Genomic DNA, 16,993 nt, shown 5'->3' on the forward strand with positions numbered 1-16,993 from the left:
AGCTCGGGTGCAGCTCCCCGCCCAGCGTGAGAGGTCTGGGTTCCCCCAGCACCAGAGAAAGTCCACAGTGGGAGGAGGGTGCAGGGCCAGGAGGCGGCGGTGCCTGCAGGTCTGGGAGTCGCCCACTCCTCCCAGCGTGCGGAGCAGGCACCCACGCTGACAGCACCATGAGACAGGAGCACTAGCCCACGCTGCTGCAGACCAGCGCTGACCTGCCGACCCGCAGAGGACAGCGCCAGAGAGATGGCCACACTCAAAGCTCTGTGACTGGGCTGTGTGGCTCAGGAGCTTTGCGGCTTGGCCCTGGCGAACCCCGTGCTGACACGGGCTCTAGCAACCAGTGGACAGAGCAAAGCCCCCTTCCTGGGACCTCCCCCCCTGTGGGGAGCGGGTGCCCTGGGAGTTCCCCTGCCAAGCAGACCTGCCCTCCAGGGCACGCCATCCCCGGCCGCCTGAGCCAGCCTGCTAGAGCCGGGCTCTGCACCGCCTCCTCCTGTCCCAGGAGAGGCCACCCCTCTGCTTTGGTTGGGCCTCTGTGCTGGCCTCCATCAGCACCTGTGCACATACCGGCCAGTGGACGCTCGTTTTCAGTCAGGTTGAAGATCTCGTGGAAGTTCCCCTTCTTGGTGCTGTGGCAGCGACCGGCGTCCTCGTCTCTGCCCAGGCCAGCTGGCGCACTGGAGACGCAGCTCCGCGATGAGGCCGTTTGTAGCTGCCAACAGCACACAGGGGCCTGCTCAGGCTCTGGGCAGAGTCAGCGGGCCCTGCTGGTGACTGAGGGGACACAGGGCTTTCCTTGCTCGCACCCAGCTGCAAACCGACCAGCTAAGAGGCTCTATGTGTTCCTGCAAGCTCAAGTCCAAATGTGGGCGCCACAGCCCCCACAGGCCCTGGGCTGCACAGATTCCACTCCTCAGTGGTGGGAGAACTTCTCCTTCCCCGGTGACACCCCACAACCTTCCCTAGCCCCGAGTGCTGGGGCAAAGCCTGGACACAAAGTCCAAGGACACAGGTGCCTGGCACGTGGTCTGTGTGGAGGCAGTTAAACCCCACATTTCAGAGATCAAGTCTGGCCACCGACAGCAACTTAAGAAAACTAGACACCGCAATGGCACAGCACTGGATCACAGAGGTCAGGGGACTTCCACACGGACACCTCACCTCGTCATGCCCTGACAGCTGGCCAGAAAGGAGACATAAGCACGTGGAGCAGAGCTGGGCACGAAGGGCCACAGGACACGGGATCTGGCCTCCATCCTGGGAGGCCTCCACCCAGGTTCACTGATCTCTCCTGAGTGGCCAGTCTTGAGCCCAAGGAAGGCCCCGGTCCCAGCCACCCAGCAGCAAAGATGACCCCTCATCCTGTCCCAGGGGCCAGGATCCTGCATCTATGCTCCTCGAGCAACCTTCACCTATAGGACAGCCATCAGCCTGGGGGGGGCTGTGGCAGGCTGGGCCTCCTGGGGCTGAGCTCAGGGTCCTGCTGAGCTTAGGGTCCCACCAAGCTTTGTTGTTCTGGAACCTGGGAGCACAACCCATGCCCACCCAAAGCCTCCCTCCCCCAGATAGAGCCATCAGTGGGTCACTGGAATAGCCTCCCCTCGAGACTGCTCCAGTGTGGCCTCCTCAGCAAGCCCTCTTGGACCTCGCTGGGAGTCCTGCTGGGCCTGGACCCTCCCCACTCTTCTGAGACCCCAAGGACAGCACCAAGGCTCACTCATCCTCCTGTCCCAGCTCAGGACCCCGTGCCCAACACCCATGAGGCCTGAACTACGGGCTCTGCCCAGGTGCTACTTGACCTTGATACCGAGTCTCACAGTCAGGGACAGTGGTCACTCCCCAAGGCCCTGGCCCCTGGCTGTAGCAGGCATGCCAGTCCTGGCTCCTAGAACATTTTGGAGGGAAAGTCCCCAAGGGCCTGCAGGTTGCTGGCCTCACAGAAGAGACGACAGGGACAGACGGGCCACAGAACAGGGCACAGAGGAAACTTCGAGATGCCCTTGGATGCTGTCCTGTGGGCACAGATTTGGCAAAGATCAGCTGCCCAGCGAACCGAGGCTGTCTGGAGTGGGGGGACTCACCCTCCGTGACATGGTGGCACTGGCCCGCTCCTTGAGCTGGGGGTCCGTGGGGAGGCTCCGCCAGATGATGTAGGGCGTGTCGTACTTTGCTCGAAGCCTGGGGCAGCGCTTGAAGATGAAATCGATGAGGAAGAACTTGACACCGGCATAGAGCCCTGAGGGAGAGGAGGTCTGCGTTGCCCAGGGCCCTGCAGCCCTGCCTGCCTAATGGGGGACCGCTCAGCACCTGCTGGCTGGAGTCACCAGGTGCTCTGGGGGGCGCTGTGCGGCCAGGTAGGGCACCTGCTCCAAACCCACAGCAGGAGGGGACTGGTGGCCATAGGCTGTGAGGCCCTGGACTGCACGGCCATCACGCTCAGTGCCTCTTGCTGTAGCCACCACCTGTCCATCGTGGACAGCGCCTGGTGCCAGGAGGGCCCTGATACCTGCAGTGGACCAGGGCTCGGGGTTTGCCTGGGGGAGGTGAGCTGAGTGGTCCAGGGGCCAGGTCCCTCAGCGCTCTCAGAACCATGATCTCAGGCTGGTGGTGGCCTTCCCACCTTCCCCATCTGAGCAAGGCCATCCCTCTTCCTTCCTGCTCTGTGGAGGTCCTGGGCTGGGGGTTCAACACATCTCCCACCTGGGAACGCAGGGACACCCTCCCTCCCCGCCAGACTCCCCCAAGGCCCTGCCGTCACCCACTGGAGCTGGGCTCTGGGGCTCTGAATGCCCCACACCCAGCACCCTCTACACACATTCCCTGCACAGCTTCCCAATGGCCTCAGTGTGGCTTCCCACGCTGGCCCTCTTCCCTGCAGGCCACCACCAGTGTTCCTCCTGTGTATTCCTACCCCTCCCAGACCCAACCTGCTCCCTGAGCCCATCTTAGCTCAGCTCAGGCCAGCTCCCAGACCTGAGAGTCCACCCCCAGCTCAGTCTCAGCCCTCACTGGCCCCAGCCTCACTGTCCTGGAGACTCGTCCACTCTGTGATCCAAACCCCAGGTGGGGCTGTCCTGCATACTCTGACCTATGGCAAGATGGCCATACTCTTCATACCTTCCGACCCCAGGATCAAAGGGCTATTTTGCCCCCTTCCCCAGCGTGTTCTGTGGCAGTGGATGTGGGCACTGTCACCTACCCAACAGGAAAGAGAGTCCTCTGCTCCCAGACTTCCTCCCCAACCTCACCCATCTGCTTGCTAACCCCTGGCCCTGCCTTCCCAATGGGTACTAGTCAGGACCCACGGTCCACTGCCCACTGCCAGTACTAGGGCTACTCCTGCCCAGGCCAGCCCTCTCCCATGACAGGCCATACCCTCCCACCATAGACCAGACCGTATCACAGCCACACCCTCAAACAGGCCACATTCTTCCACCATGGATCATGCTCCCACCATAGGACACACCCTCCACTACAGGCCACACCTCCCACCATAAGTCATACTCCACCCAGGCCACACCCTCCACCACAGGCCACACCCTCCACCACAAGCCACACCCTCCACCACAAGCCACACCTTCCATCCCAGGCCACACCTTCCACCACAAGCCATACCCTCTATCACAGGCCACACCCTCCCACCATAGGCCACACCCCTCACCATAGGCCACACCCTCCACCACAGGCCACACTTTCCAAACCAGGCCACACCTTCTACCACAAGGCACACCCTCCACCACAGGCCACATCCTCCCACCGTAGGCCACACCCCCACCATAGGCCACCCCCATAATAGGCCCTAACCCCCCACCACAGGCCACCTTCCTCCCACCACAGGCCATACCCACTCTTGCCTAGGCTGTAGTCTGGGGAGCTAGCAAATAAGTTAATCAAGTGTCCAAACCATCATAGGTCATGACCAATACTATGAAAGAAATAAGCAAAGTGACCACATAAGAGCCAGCCACCGGAGGCAGACTATGTCCTACAGAGCTCCCAGGGAGCTACCCAGCTGTTCCTGGTAGGAAAACCAGACCTGCACCTCCATGACAGGCTGCCCTCCCGGTGACCATCCATATAGCAAAGGTCAGTTGTGTGTGAGCGCAGTATGGTCACCTGGCTACTTTTCTAAGTGGCTGCCTGGCTTGACAGCGCTTGGGTGACAACACACAACCTCCCAGCTCAGCATGAAGCGGACCTCCTCCCACCCAACTCCCTGCTCGTGCCACCACCCAGTGCTGGCTAAGACCCCACCTGCCCAGGCCCGTGGGTTTTCTCCTAAGTGCCGGGGCCTGGCCACATCACACGCCAGTTACTGATAATGAGGGAGAGAAAGGAGGGTGCGAGTGGATCCAGAGGTCACTGCCACAGTGACACCCACCTCCCCGTACCACGGGTCACCCTCAGAACACCAGCATTCCAGGAAGATGTGGCCCCTGGCTTCACGCCATGACACTGATCCCATCAGCCACCGGCTCACTGCCCCTCAAACGGGCTCCGGGCCTCCCCACCTGGTGCCAGGCTGCCAGCACAGCAGCCCCGCCACACAGTCCTCTGACGAGCAGAGGACGAGCCTGACCCAGAGCCACCGCCCTGCCTCGCTCGGGACTTCAGGAAGCAGCTTCGAGAAGACGCAGAGGAAGGCCAGGACCTCAAGGCCAGCCTGGCTCGTGCAGGCAGGAGACACCCTGCAGAACTGGGATCTGGCGTCCCCCGTTACGCGACGTTCCCAGTAGCCCTGGCGCAGCAGGCCCGCGGCACCCCCTCCTTACCCACGGCCAGCCCCACCAGGCGGTAGGGGAAGAAGCAGGAGGCCAGGAAGGCAGCCCACAGCGCAATGTACAGCTTCTGTGTGATCTCGGGCTGGACCCACATGAACAGGCTGGAAGGGAGACAGGGGTCAGGCAGGGCACGCCGGGGTGCCACTGTCACTGTCACCGAGGGGTGGCAACTTACTTCTTGATCTTTTCCAGGATGTCAGCCATCTTGCCAAAGAGATTCTGTGTGAAGAAGAAACAGTGATAAGTACAGGCCCCTGTGCCCACCAGTCACACCGAGACGCCTACAGGCCCCTGTGCCCACCAGTCACACCGAGACGCCTACAGGCCCCTGTGCCCACCAGTCACACCGAGACGCCTACAGGCCCCTGTGCCCACCAGTCACACCGAGACGCCTACAGGCCCCTGTGCCCACCAGTCACACCGAGACGCGGGGAGGGCCCCAAGACACAGGGTTCCTTGGGCACCAGCCCCCAGGTCCTGCCCAGCCATGCCCAAGTCTGGGGGATCTGGTCTAAGCAAAGGTGAGTGTGCCCGTGGTGGACGTCAGGCCAGCTGAGTCCTGCCTTCCGGGAGCACATGCCCAGCCACCAGGAGGGCTCCCTCCACATGAGGTCAGATCCCTGCGGAGATCGGGAAGAGCCACAGGAGATCGGGCAGGTCGGCTGCAGGTCGGTTGCAGGTCGGTTGGCAGGCAGCAGACCAGACAGGCCTGGGTTGGGGTGCTGCCCGCAACACCAGCCCCGCCTGGCGACTCACCTGGGCCTTCTGGGCGACGTCCAGCACCAGCTGGAACTTCTCGGACACGGTCAGGTCTTCCTTCGGAGGTTCCTGCAGGCACAGGGAAAGGAATCTAACCGCTGAGGTCCAACAGTTCAGAACACTCTTACAAGACCCAGTGCCTGCAGGTCACTCTGCTGTGCCCGCATAGCCACAGGGGACGGGATGGGACATGGCTTGGGGCCCTAGCAAGAGGAGGACACCCTGCTGGCTGGCGGTGGCAGCTTCCTTCACACGGTGCAGAGGCCCAGAGTGCGGGGCTGAGCGGTCTCCCTTGCCTGGCTCACCTCAACAGTACCCGCCCGCCCCTGCGCGCTCTGACAGGCAGGACGCTGAGGCCCAGGCAAATGGGGGCCTGACCTCATCCCTGTTGATCTAAGCAAAGGTGAGTGCCCATGGTGACATCAGGCCTGTGGGCTCCTGGGGCCAGGCAGGCATAGGCACGTCGCCTCAAAGACACCTCTGTGACCTTGTGCTCCATGTGCACAGGAGGAGCTCAAATACTGGACAGGCCCCTGGAGATGCCCAGGGGTGTCGCCCAGGGCCCAAGCCTCCCTCTCCAGCAAACTTCTGAGAATGGCTTCTGCTCTCAGACCACACGGGCCTCACAGCTGCTGCACAGCTGGGCAAGAGCAGCCAGGTGTGAAGTGGGTGGGCGTGGCAGTGGACCGGGTGTGAGTTCCACAGCCCTGAGTGGGGACAGGTCTACTTACCTCACTTCCTGCCCACCTCCCCACCCACCACATCCCAGTCAGGAAGAGTCTGGCGGGGACAGGCTGGGACAGGGTGACCTGCTCTTCTGCAGCTAACTTTGACCCAGCTGGGGTCAGAGTGGGTGGCTTCCCAGGGCTGGGTGCTGGCCGCCTCCACCCCGCCCCACCTGCCAGGGCAGGACTCATCTGTGGCCCCCCACACGGCGCCTGCAGGTTCCGAGGCTGCCCCAGTGGGAGGGACGGGGGACACTTTGCCCACCAGCACTCACCACGGCTTCAGACACTTCTGGCACAATGCTCCACTGTATTCTCCAGCCCCTGGCAAACAGAAGCCATCACAATCTAAAATAGTGTCACCTGCAAGTGGTGGGGTCAGGGGACAACCTCAAACTGTCAGCCCCAAGCTCCCAGCTGGGGGAAGGGGTCCTCACCCCTCAATGCTGGCCACCGTGACTGGCTGCCTGGGGGCGGATTTGACAGCAACCAGACTGCTGGGGGGAGCCCCACAACTTTGCCCACCCACCCTGGGGTTGGGGAGAAACTCCTGCAGGACGTGAGCCTGACGGGAGGGTGTGGGGCCCGTGGCGGCCGTGCAGGGAAAGAGCTCGGGAGTCTCCCAGCTCAGCACCCAGGAGGAGGCTGTCCTGCCGGGGCCTGCAGCCTATCAGAGGACTATGCCCAAATGCCAGTGCCTCAGGTCACAGCTGTGAGGGAGGCACATGGCACATGCGATGGGGACACACAACAACCCCCCCCACACACACACCTACCTGGCGATGAGGTAATTGAGGGACAGCCTCAAGATTGCTAGGAACAGGAACATGGGGATGGCCCAGCCATGCCACACGGCATTCATGTACACCTGCAGGTGGCAGAAGGCGGGAGGGAGGGGTGGGTCAGGTGGCCTTGCAGAGGGGTCAGGACAAGCTGCTTCCCTCTCTTCCTCTGACCAACCAGGTAGGCTCTAGCAGCTTCCAAACTCCTAGGGTCGAGGGCCCGCAGGACGGGCATCCTGGGGAATAGCGGCTTCCTGGTTAAGGGGAACCCACGCAGGCAGGGGTGGGACAGGGCTGCTCGGGCGGAGGCAGGTCCCGAGCCAGCCAGGTGGGGCTGAAAGGTGGGCCTGAATCGAAGGCACAGCTCTTAGTGACAGGATGCAGGTGGGACCAGGACTCCTGGACCCCAGGAGGGGGCCCTGCTGAGCGAGCGTTTGTGAAGGTGGCAGGGGAAGGGGCCTCCGAGCACATGGGGGTCCTCCCCATGAGCTTCATCTTGAGAGTGCCAAGTGCTAGTCCCCCAGGAGGACAGTGAGTCCTCCCAGGGACCTGCTCAGAGATCCTACCTACCCAGAGTCACGGTGGCTCTCAGGACCCTTCCTGGCATAGGCCATCCCTGGTGACCGACCCCTCGACAGGACCATGCTACCTCTGAGTACTCTGGAAGGTGCCCTGAGGCCATGGTCCTCCTCAGGCCTAGAGGCAGGTGAGGGGCAGCCAGCACACTGGCCCCCTCTCCAGTCACGGGCTCCAGTGGAGAACCAAGTGCCCACAGCAGGTGGGCGGGTCTTCCTGTGTGTGCTGGGGCAGCCACTGCAGGCTAATTCCAGGCAGGGCACTGGGCCCATTTTCTCCAAAGCGCCCCCTATGTCCTGCCTCCTGGGACAGGTGGCTCAGACATCATCTGGGTCCCTAGGTCACCATGCATATGGCAGGAGCCTCCCTGGCCCCCAGCACCAGGTGCTCGGAGGAGGACAGGCTTCAGATCCCAAGCAGGGCGGATGCTTTGCAGCCACGGCCCCCCAATCAACAGGGTCAGCCAAATGGTGAGCCCACCAAGAGGCCCTCTCCTGAGACCATCACGTGAGGGCTACCTCCCATCCAGGGCCCTGCCCCTCTACCCGACCTGGCCACTCTGTGGACCCACTGGGCAGACCAGAGACTGAGACGGAGCACCTACTGGGCCCCAGGAAGGCTGTGACCTGGAAGGCTGTGACCCCCACCCGCCCACCCTGCAGGGGCCACTCACGGTGAAGGCAATGGCAGAGGTGTAGACTGAGTACCAGTCGGATAAGGCAGAGAGGTTCTTCACGAAGTTAGTGACAGGCTTGGCCCCGCGCTCTGGGGACGGAACAGATGGCACACGCTCAGGGTCAGGCCCATCTCCCAGCCCAAGTAGTACCCACTCCAAGGCCCAAACTGCCACAGGCTCCTAGGGGCCCAACACTGGCCAGTGGTTTCCTGGGGTCAGTGGTTCTTTGAGGAAACGCCATCTTCCCCAGGGCGGCTGGTGGGCAGAAGAGGCAGGGACAGAGCTGGGAGCACCCCCTTCCCCTCCCCAGGGCCTGGGGAGCACCAGAGGAATGCCACGGCTTCCACCCCGCGCTAGGCTGGCCAGAGCGGGCTCTGCCCTCTACAGGCCCCCAGACCCCTCCACCTGAGCCTCTCCCCAGGAGGCCTGGGAGGGGTCTCGTTTGCTTGAGCCCGTTTTTCTGGAGAGAAGTTCATCTCCTCTCATGCCTAGAGCAGCGCCCACCCACGGCGCCCACACTTACTCAGCCGCCTCATGTTCTCCGTCAGCCTAGGAGAAGGGGAGAGAGACGGGCCAAGGTTAGTGCCTCGGCCAGCCCCACCCCGCCTGGCCACGCCCTGTTGGCACTCAGGGGTCAGGGGACGTGCGAGTGCCTGGCTGTGGGACACAGGGACTGTCACACGGCGGCAGCCTGGCACCCAGAGCTGCTCCCTAGGTAGGAAGGCAAGACCTCCAGCAGACTGTCCCTGCATCTGGCCCACACCCCTGGAGAGCAGGGGACCTCTCAGGGGTCCCAGGCCACCTGGCAAGGACAGCCAAGGTGCAGTGGCCAGGCTCACAGCCCAACAAGCCCACACTGTGTGAGGAGAGCCCTGGCAGGGGCATGGGACCCTGCCTACAGCGTCCCCACACGTGGTTGTCACAAACCCCAAGGGGACTGGTGTGGATGTGAGATAGCTCAACTCTTGGGCGGGCTCTGCAGGCCCCTGTCAGACACATCCCCCCAGAACAAGGACCCAGAGGCCGCAGGGGCTCGCAGCAGCCATGTCGGGCAGTCCCGCAGGCTTGAACAGCGCCCACCTCCTGGCACTGAGGGGCTCCTCCGTCTCCACGGTGCTCTCCTCTGGCTGAAAGCGGAAGTCCTCCACATACTCCCCAAACCTCTCGTAGAACCACTTCTGCAGGCGGGAGGACAGTCCCTGGCCGCGTCGGTCTGAGGAAAGGGCAGAGGTGGTAAGAGGCACCACGGGTCTGGGCAGCCTGTTCTGGGGGTGTCTCCAGATCTCAGGCAGGGAGGGGGCTGCACAGCAGGGGCCAGATGAGTAGGGACCTCCCAGAACGGTAGGGACCTCCCCATGGAGCAGCGGGGGCTAGCGGAGGGGCCGCTGAAGGCTCCGCCATCTGAAGACACGGTGCTACCCTGAAGTGTGGACCCGCACGGCTCCGGCTGCCAGCGCCACGGCACGGGGTCTGCCCCTCCCACAGGTGCCCAGCACACCTCCTCTCTGTCTCTGGTTTGTCTGGGAGGCGACCAAGTGGGCTCACTGCCTCAGCCCCTGCCCCAGACCCGATGGACACTCATGAATGCTGGGACGGGGGATGTGTCGGGGCCAGACAGCCAGGCAGCTGGCCGGGGCGAGTGCAGGGAGTTAGTGCAGATGGTTTCACTCTTGTCATCAAAAGCTAAGACCTCAGAAAGCCACCCTGTGGCAGAACGGCAGGCATCCTGCATCCTGCTCAGCAGCAGAGTGGGGTGGACCATGGTCCCCTCAGAAAGCAGGCGTGGGGGTCGCCTGCAGGGAACAGCATGTCCTGCTGTCCTGCCATAAATAAGGAGTGGGAAAGGTGGGCAGGTGATCGCTGGACACTTGTGCCATAAACTATGAATATAATATGTCAATTAAAAATTAAAGAAAACTGGGGCTGGGGATGTGGCTCAAGTGGTAGCACGCTCGTCTGGCATGCGTGCGGCCCGGGTTCGATCCTCAGCACCACATACCAACAAAGATGTTGTGTCTGCCAATAACTAAAAAAAAAAAATAAATAAATAAATAAATAAAAAAATAAATATGTTTAAAAAAAAAAAAAATTAAAGAAAACAAAGCAGGTGTGCTGTAGGCTCAGGGCAGGTGGTCAGTGGTCAGAAACCCCAGGTGCCTCAGACTCAGTGGCTGGGGTTAGTGCCCCTGCGGATATCTGGGCAGGGGAGGAAGCCCAGTCCCCAGGAAGGACGAGGCAGTGGAGGCTCCTGGGGGCTTCCCTGTCCTGCGGGAGCAGGCAGGGCTCTTCGGGAGAGGGCAGGCAACCAGCCTGGGGTGGAGGTGGGTGGGGCTGTGGCCCGAGAGGTTCATGGCCAGGAGATTCCAGACTCGCGTAAGGTCTGCTGGTCAAGAAGCAGCCTTCCTTTGACTGATTCTCACACTTGAGTTCACAAAAGGCTTTCAGAGGGGAAAAGCAGCTGGGGGCTGGGGGCTGGGGGCAGGTGTAGGGAGGCTGAGGCCCAGGCGAGGAGGCCCTCAGGACTGGCTCTGAGGAGGCTGAGCCCAGCAGCTTTCTGCCCCAGGCTTCCCGCCTGCGCCAGCACCAGCTGCTCAGCTCTGGGGGCTCCCCTTCCCCGGCTGCGGTGCAGCAACCGAAGTGTCGTCCCCCGCCCCTTGGAGGGCGACCACGGCCACCATGGAGGACCAGTACCTCCTCTCTCCATGCCCACAAAGAGCTCACCCCCCTCGACATGAGCAGTCCAGACAGACCTCGGACAGACAGGAGGACAGGGGTCCCCAGCCCCGTGCAGGACCAGGGAGCTGGGCTTTCCCACCCCGTACCTCTCTGTCCTCTCTACCACCCAGCCCTGGGGGCCTGGGGTCTCTTATTCTGCCTCTGGCTTGATGACCAAGATGCACAGGTCAAGGACTTCAAGTCCTGACCGCTGGCCATGGAGCCAAGTGCCACAGGAGGCCACCACCCAAGGTACAGTAGCTAAGCCAAGACCAGGCTTCCCACCGTGGGTCCAGCCCTGGCAACCCTGAAAAGGGGTGGGCCGCTTCCCCCCGAGAAGCAAGCTAGCTAGCCCCACGCTGGGCTCACGGTGCAGGCAGGGAGGCCCTGTGCATGGGCAGCAGGTGGGACAGACGCCACTCCAGGGCACGGAGGCCAGGGCCCATGTAGCACAGAGCCCGGCTCCGAGGGACACTTAAGAAAGCTAGGGTGGGGTAGGAGAAAGAAAGGTGCTCAGGGCAGGAAGGCAAGGGGAAGAGAAAGGGTGCTGACCCGACCAGGGGCTGGGGCACTCCCACCACCAGCCCCACTGCCTGCTTGTGCCCTTGTTTTGAGGACCAGCCTCAGGGAAAGGCCACCTTTAGCAGGGCCAGGCTCAGACAGCACACCACATTTCTATGCGAAAACGCGGCCTCGGTCTGGTCTCACGCCTGCAGTCTGCTGTGAAGACTGGCCAGGTCCCCAGGGAGAGGCACTGACCCAGAGCTGCTGGGAGGAGACCGCTGGATGCCCAGGGAACACTTGTGGGCTTACCTGCTCCGTGGTTGGCCTGGCTCTGCCCTCTGGGCGTCGGCTGAGCCTGCGCCGGCTGCTCCTCGGCTCTTAAAGAGAAGGAAGAAGAGGCCAAACAGCCGTCAGTGCGTTAGTGCAAACGCGGTGCGGGGGAGGCGCCCACGCCCAGCATGTGGGCGGCATTGCTGGCTCTGTGGGAGCCCCGATCGCCCACGGGCAGGTCCCACGGCACCGGGCAGCTGAGCTGCGTTCCTGAAGCGCAGGTGTTCTGCTTTGAAAAACCCAGTAAACGGGACCCTAGGCACCAACTCTGCTCCCTGTTGGTGATGCTCAGTGTAGACAGCTCTGCTCACAGAGGACACGGCCGGCACCACCTACTCACCCGCATGGCGGGGCCAGGCCATGTCAGCTGCCTGTGCCAGGCCCCAGCTTGACCACGTCAGCCACCTGCCCGTGCCTGGCTTCCTGTCCCCCAGCCCAGCCTCCTGACTACAGCTGGGCTCTGGTCACACACAGCCCCGCCTCCTGACCACAGCTGCACTCACAGCCCCTTGGGCTCTGTCCACTGTGGATCCCAACTACCTCTGACCACAAGCTCCAAGGGAGCTGGGTCCTGGGCCGGTCCCTTGGGTGCTGTCTGTCCTGGCTCTCTGGCCTGCCGGGCCCTCTCTGAGCGGCCCTCCGCCCACCTCACCCTGCACTGGTCATGGCTGCAGGTGCACTGAAGCTGCCCCTGTGGCTCGGAGCTCCCAGGCCTTGCAGGAACCTGGGCAGGGGTGGGGGTGCGCAGGGTGTTGTCCCTCTGGTCACCACTGGTAGAGGGAGGGGTGCTTTCTGCTCTATTCCCATCCCACAGCGACACTCCAACAGCACCATGAACCAGTGTCCCCAGGCTTGTGACGGCCACAGTGACTGTGATTGCCACGTGGATGAGGCAGGTCAGGTAGTGCTGGTGCTGGGTGAGGGCCTCAGGAGCAGCTGGGCAGGCACCAGAGTGGAGGGGGGGTCCCCAGGTAGGAGCCACGGTCATGGAGGAGGGGCCAGGCCCACACTTCCCAGAGAGCAGAGGGACTGTCCCTGTCCAGAGGGGCTTCTAAAGGGGCATTCACGGGGAACAGAAGCTCAGCCCAGGGCACACGGTAACTCCAGAACCCCAGCTGGGTGTCCCTCTGGTCCTGGGCAGAGGGACCAGGACACGCCCTGAAGGAGCGAGGGATTCTGGAAGGGCAATTCTCCAGGCAGGTACCTGATCCAAGGCCAGAGGAACAGGGCCTCGCCTCAGCACTGGTGGCCCTGGGGGACTGGGGGCGTCTCTGAGAGGCCAGTGAGGCCTCCCCAGGGGCTGTGGCCAGTACTGTTTCACCTCTAATAATAATGCAGGCCACTGGCCGGGTGACCGTTCCCAACTCAATGACCTGCTAGAGAAAAAGAGGAATTCAGTTACAGACTGCCCTCGGGCCTGAGGCTGGGGTCCAGCAGCAGGGACTCTACCTGCTCCACAGGATGCCAGCCACAGGACCCACCAAGTGCCTGCCAGCAGCGCACACCACGCGAGAGGTCAGGAGCAGACTGACCACAACGCTGCCGGGCAGCGCCTCTTTTACAGCAGAAGGGAAGCCGGGGGCGGGGTGTGTCAGGATATCCCAGCAGGCAGGGCCTCGCAGACTCTGAGACGTGGAGGGCACAGGCACTCTCAAAGCCAGCACCCACGGGCCCTGTTAGTGGGAAAGGACTGCTGGCTTGCTAACTGCGATGCTTCACCAGTGGCCTGCACTGACGCTGGATGCGAATCACAAGTCTGGGTGGAACACAACGGACTTCTAAGGCCTGGCTTCCTGAGCCTCCGCGACCTAGGCGAGTTCAAGGTGTGGGAGCCGGGCCTGGAGCTGCCCCACTCCTGCTGACCCAGCCTAGGTGGGCACCAGCTGGGTCACCAGGCCTCACTCCCTCCCTGTACACGCCTGCCCTCCTGCCTTCCGCCTGCCACAGTGAGCCGTCTGGCCCCCACCTTCCCGATTCTGGGCTGTCCAGGGGCAGGGGCCAAGGAGCAAGGGTCCTTCCTAGGGAGATCAGGGCAGGGCCCGGGTGGGCCAGACCACAGGCTAGCCAGAAGCTTCCAGGAGGCTCTGGACCCTGGACAGTCATTGTCTACTAACAAGTCGGCACAGAGGAAGGTGATTTCCTGGGATTTTCTTAGCGACTAAACAGAGGTTTGTGTGAACATCCACGGCGGCTTGCCTGAGCTGCCCTCCCCCGGATGGCCCAGTGCCACCCACTCCCCCAGAACCTGCTCTTCCCTCCACCCCCTACTTCAGGTTTCCAGAAGGATCTAAACTCTCACCCTCATGTAAAGCAGGGGAGGGGCCCCATAGTGCTTCTGGGACCCTCAATTTTTACTTCCTGGGTCATGACCTGAGTGTTCCTGTTTGCCCACCCGAGCTGGCCCCTCGTGCCTCAGAAGCGACCCAGGCCGGGCACACGCACCACCCAGGGGTGCTGGCAGGTGGGCAAGTGGAGGTGCTGGCGCTGCTATGGGAGCAGGGACACAGGTCAGCTGAGAGCCACCAGGGGGCGCTCGGCCCCCAGGCGAAGCTGGACGGGATGCTCTGCAGCAGGGGACGATGGCACCCTGGCTAGTGGGTGAGAACACAGTCCCATGCCCAGCAAGCGCCTGAGTCTCCGTCCGCCCCTGGGTCTCGCAGCCTGGGTCAGGCCCCTGCCACTCCCCGGCACAGGGCTCAATCCCAAGGATGCTCACTGGACACGGCTGGTGTCTGGTTTGGGGAGGGCGCTGACCTCGCAGCCACGGCAGGCAAGGTTGGGTCACTCCTCCCCAGACAGGCCCCAGTGACCTGTAGGAGGCCCCGGGGAGCCTGGGCTACGGGGGAGTGTGGCCTGATGGGCAGCACCCGGAAAGCACAAAGGTGTCCAGGAGTGTGGGGTGGGGGAGGCAGCAGAACCAGGGACACTCCTCCCAATGCAGCTCCGCAGAGCTGACACCGCCTGGAGCCCAGAGGGGGAGCGGCATCTGGCACCGCAGATGACCCTTGGTGCTGCCACCCAGGGACAAAATTCTTCCCACAGGAAGCCAGGGTCTGGACAGTGTCCCCAAGGGAGAGGTGTGCCACCACCGCTGGGAGCAGGTCCCTCAGGTGGGGCAGGCTGTGGCAAGGGTGGGGTGGGCAGTGCTGAGGGTGCGGGTGCAGGAGGCGGGACCAGGGCGCCTGGCCTGGGTTCTCCAGCCTCATCCTTCCGGCATTTTGCTTTTTTAATATTTGTAGTTGGTGGATGCAAACCTTTATTTATTTATTTGTACGTGGTGCTGAGGAGCGAGCCAGTGCCTCCCGGTGCCAGGCCAGCGCTCACCGCTGAGCACAGCCCAGCCCCGCGGCACCCTGTAGGGAGGACGGGCTGGGGCTGTCGGGACAGGCGCAGGCTGGTTTTGTAACTTGCAGAGCTGCTCTGCGATGACCCGCTTCCTGCTGGCGCCCCGAGGCAGAGGCCATGCTCACGTAGGTGGGCAGAGGTGTGGTGAGCAAGGAGGCCATGAGCCCAGGGGCAGCGCAGTAGTGCCCGGGCCCATGTCCAAGGGCAAAGATCACTGTGAGTAGCCCACCGGAGCCAGGGCACAGGGTGGGGTGGGGCCCAGCTAGGACACGGTGGACACGGCAGGCAGCTCTGAGGCTGCTGCACCCGGGGGGTCTGGGGAAGCCGAGGTGTCCAGGACCCATCTTGGGGCCACAGAGGCTGGAGAGCGTCGGAGTGGGCAGCAGGGCCTGGAAGGGGCAGCAAGCAGGGGAAACAGGTCCCGGGGGGTCCTGAGAGGCCCGGCCAGCCTCCTGGGGCCAGCCCCACAGGATGGCACGCCTGCTGGCCCAGGCTGGGATGGGGCCCCACACCAATGTCTCTTAGTCCTGCCCGTCCCTGCCCGTCAGAGCCTCCTGGTGAAGGTTCTGTGTCCAGGCCTGGGTGGTGACAGACCTCCACTCACAGGGAGAGGGCCACCTCAAGGGTCTGAGCAGGGCTCAGCTCCAGGACCCTGCCCACTGAGGAGAGGCTGCCCACGAGAGTCTGGGTTGGTCTTTCCCACAAGCCCATGTGCTGGACGCTTGGTCCTGGGTAGGGGTGGGGGACAGGTGGGGCCTGGGGGGTGCCTCAGGTCTCAGGGGCTGCTCTCAGAAGGGAGTGAGGTCGCTCTCGTGGGTCTGAGTCGGCTCTCGTGAGAGAGTTGCTACAAAAGAAGCCGGCCTTTCTGACCTCCTGTCTTGTGATGGGACCTCTTTCTGGCCTGTACTCCCACCACACAGCGTCACCAAGAGTTCCTCACTGGAGCTAAGCCGATGCCAGCACCATACCCTTCACCCTCCAGAAGGGTGAGCCCGGGGAAGCCTCTTGTCTTTCTGAGTCCTCAGCCTCAGGTACTTCGCTACAGCAGCAGAAGCAGACGGAGGCGGGCCTTACCTGGCCTTCAGCGCCTCCTGCAGTCTCTGCTCCACCTCAAGGCGCCGCTGCCGCTCCCGCTCCACCTCCTGCCGCAGCATTTCTGAGTTGGTCTCTTCTCGCAGCTTCCGCAGCTCCTCCTCTGGGGTGGGGGAGAGCAGCCAGTGACTGGCATTCATCCCCATGACATGTGTCCAGACCCCAGTTGCTCTCACCTGACGGGCCGCGGCCTCCCTCTGGGGTGCTCAAGGGGAAGGAGCCGTTCCCTGGACGCCCCCACACAGTCCCAGGACTTCTCCACGGTGCCCAGCAGCACGCCCATCAGAACCACACGTGCAGCCCCCGGGGCACTGCCACCCAGGGCACAGGGCAGGACCAGGGCCTTGGCCGCCCACCCACAGGCCGACACCTGCGTGCAGAGGGCCTGTGCAGCAGAGCAGCTCTGGGCCGCCTTGTGAGGAGAACCGTGACCCACGCGAGGCCACCAGGCGGGTGCTGGGGAGGCCTTGCCAAGGGCCGGGACCTGGGCCAGTCCTCAGTGAGGCAGGAAGGGGAGAGAAGCAGGTGACAGACACGGGGACCAGAGAGGAGGCAGCGTCCTGCTGTCCCCAGCACAGAGGGAGGACACTTCACCATGACCCGCTGCGGCTCACGAAGACACAGAGGAGAAGCCCGTAGGACCCAGCACTAAGACAGGCCAGGAGATGGGCTGGGGTGTGGGGTGGGCAGGGGTGTGGGGTGGACAGG

The 16,993-nt window shown here is 63.1% G+C and overlaps 1 protein-coding gene across 2 annotated transcripts in view; it reads right to left on the minus strand.

The window, feature by feature from the left end:
* Positions 1-16,993, minus strand: part of Gramd4 (GRAM domain containing 4) — a 50,838-nt gene that overhangs the window by 4,292 nt on the left and 29,553 nt on the right. For both annotated transcript variants that reach the window (XM_015501776.2, XM_048802989.1), the window contains 12 exons: positions 16,268-16,388; positions 11,828-11,895; positions 9,380-9,512; positions 8,823-8,848; positions 8,297-8,388; positions 7,042-7,133; positions 6,541-6,589; positions 5,538-5,609; positions 4,957-5,000; positions 4,773-4,882; positions 2,082-2,236; positions 568-712 (listed from right to left, as the gene is read on the minus strand). In XM_015501776.2, the coding sequence (XP_015357262.1) occupies positions 568-712; positions 2,082-2,236; positions 4,773-4,882; positions 4,957-5,000; positions 5,538-5,609; positions 6,541-6,589; positions 7,042-7,133; positions 8,297-8,388; positions 8,823-8,848; positions 9,380-9,512; positions 11,828-11,895; positions 16,268-16,388 (1,107 nt within the window). The remainder of the gene's footprint in view (positions 1-567; positions 713-2,081; positions 2,237-4,772; positions 4,883-4,956; positions 5,001-5,537; positions 5,610-6,540; positions 6,590-7,041; positions 7,134-8,296; positions 8,389-8,822; positions 8,849-9,379; positions 9,513-11,827; positions 11,896-16,267; positions 16,389-16,993) is intronic.

The sequence above is a fragment of the Marmota marmota genome, unplaced genomic scaffold (assembly GCF_001458135.2).
Source record: "Marmota marmota marmota unplaced genomic scaffold, marMar, whole genome shotgun sequence".
NCBI classification, from domain to species: Eukaryota; Metazoa; Chordata; class Mammalia; order Rodentia; family Sciuridae; genus Marmota; species Marmota marmota.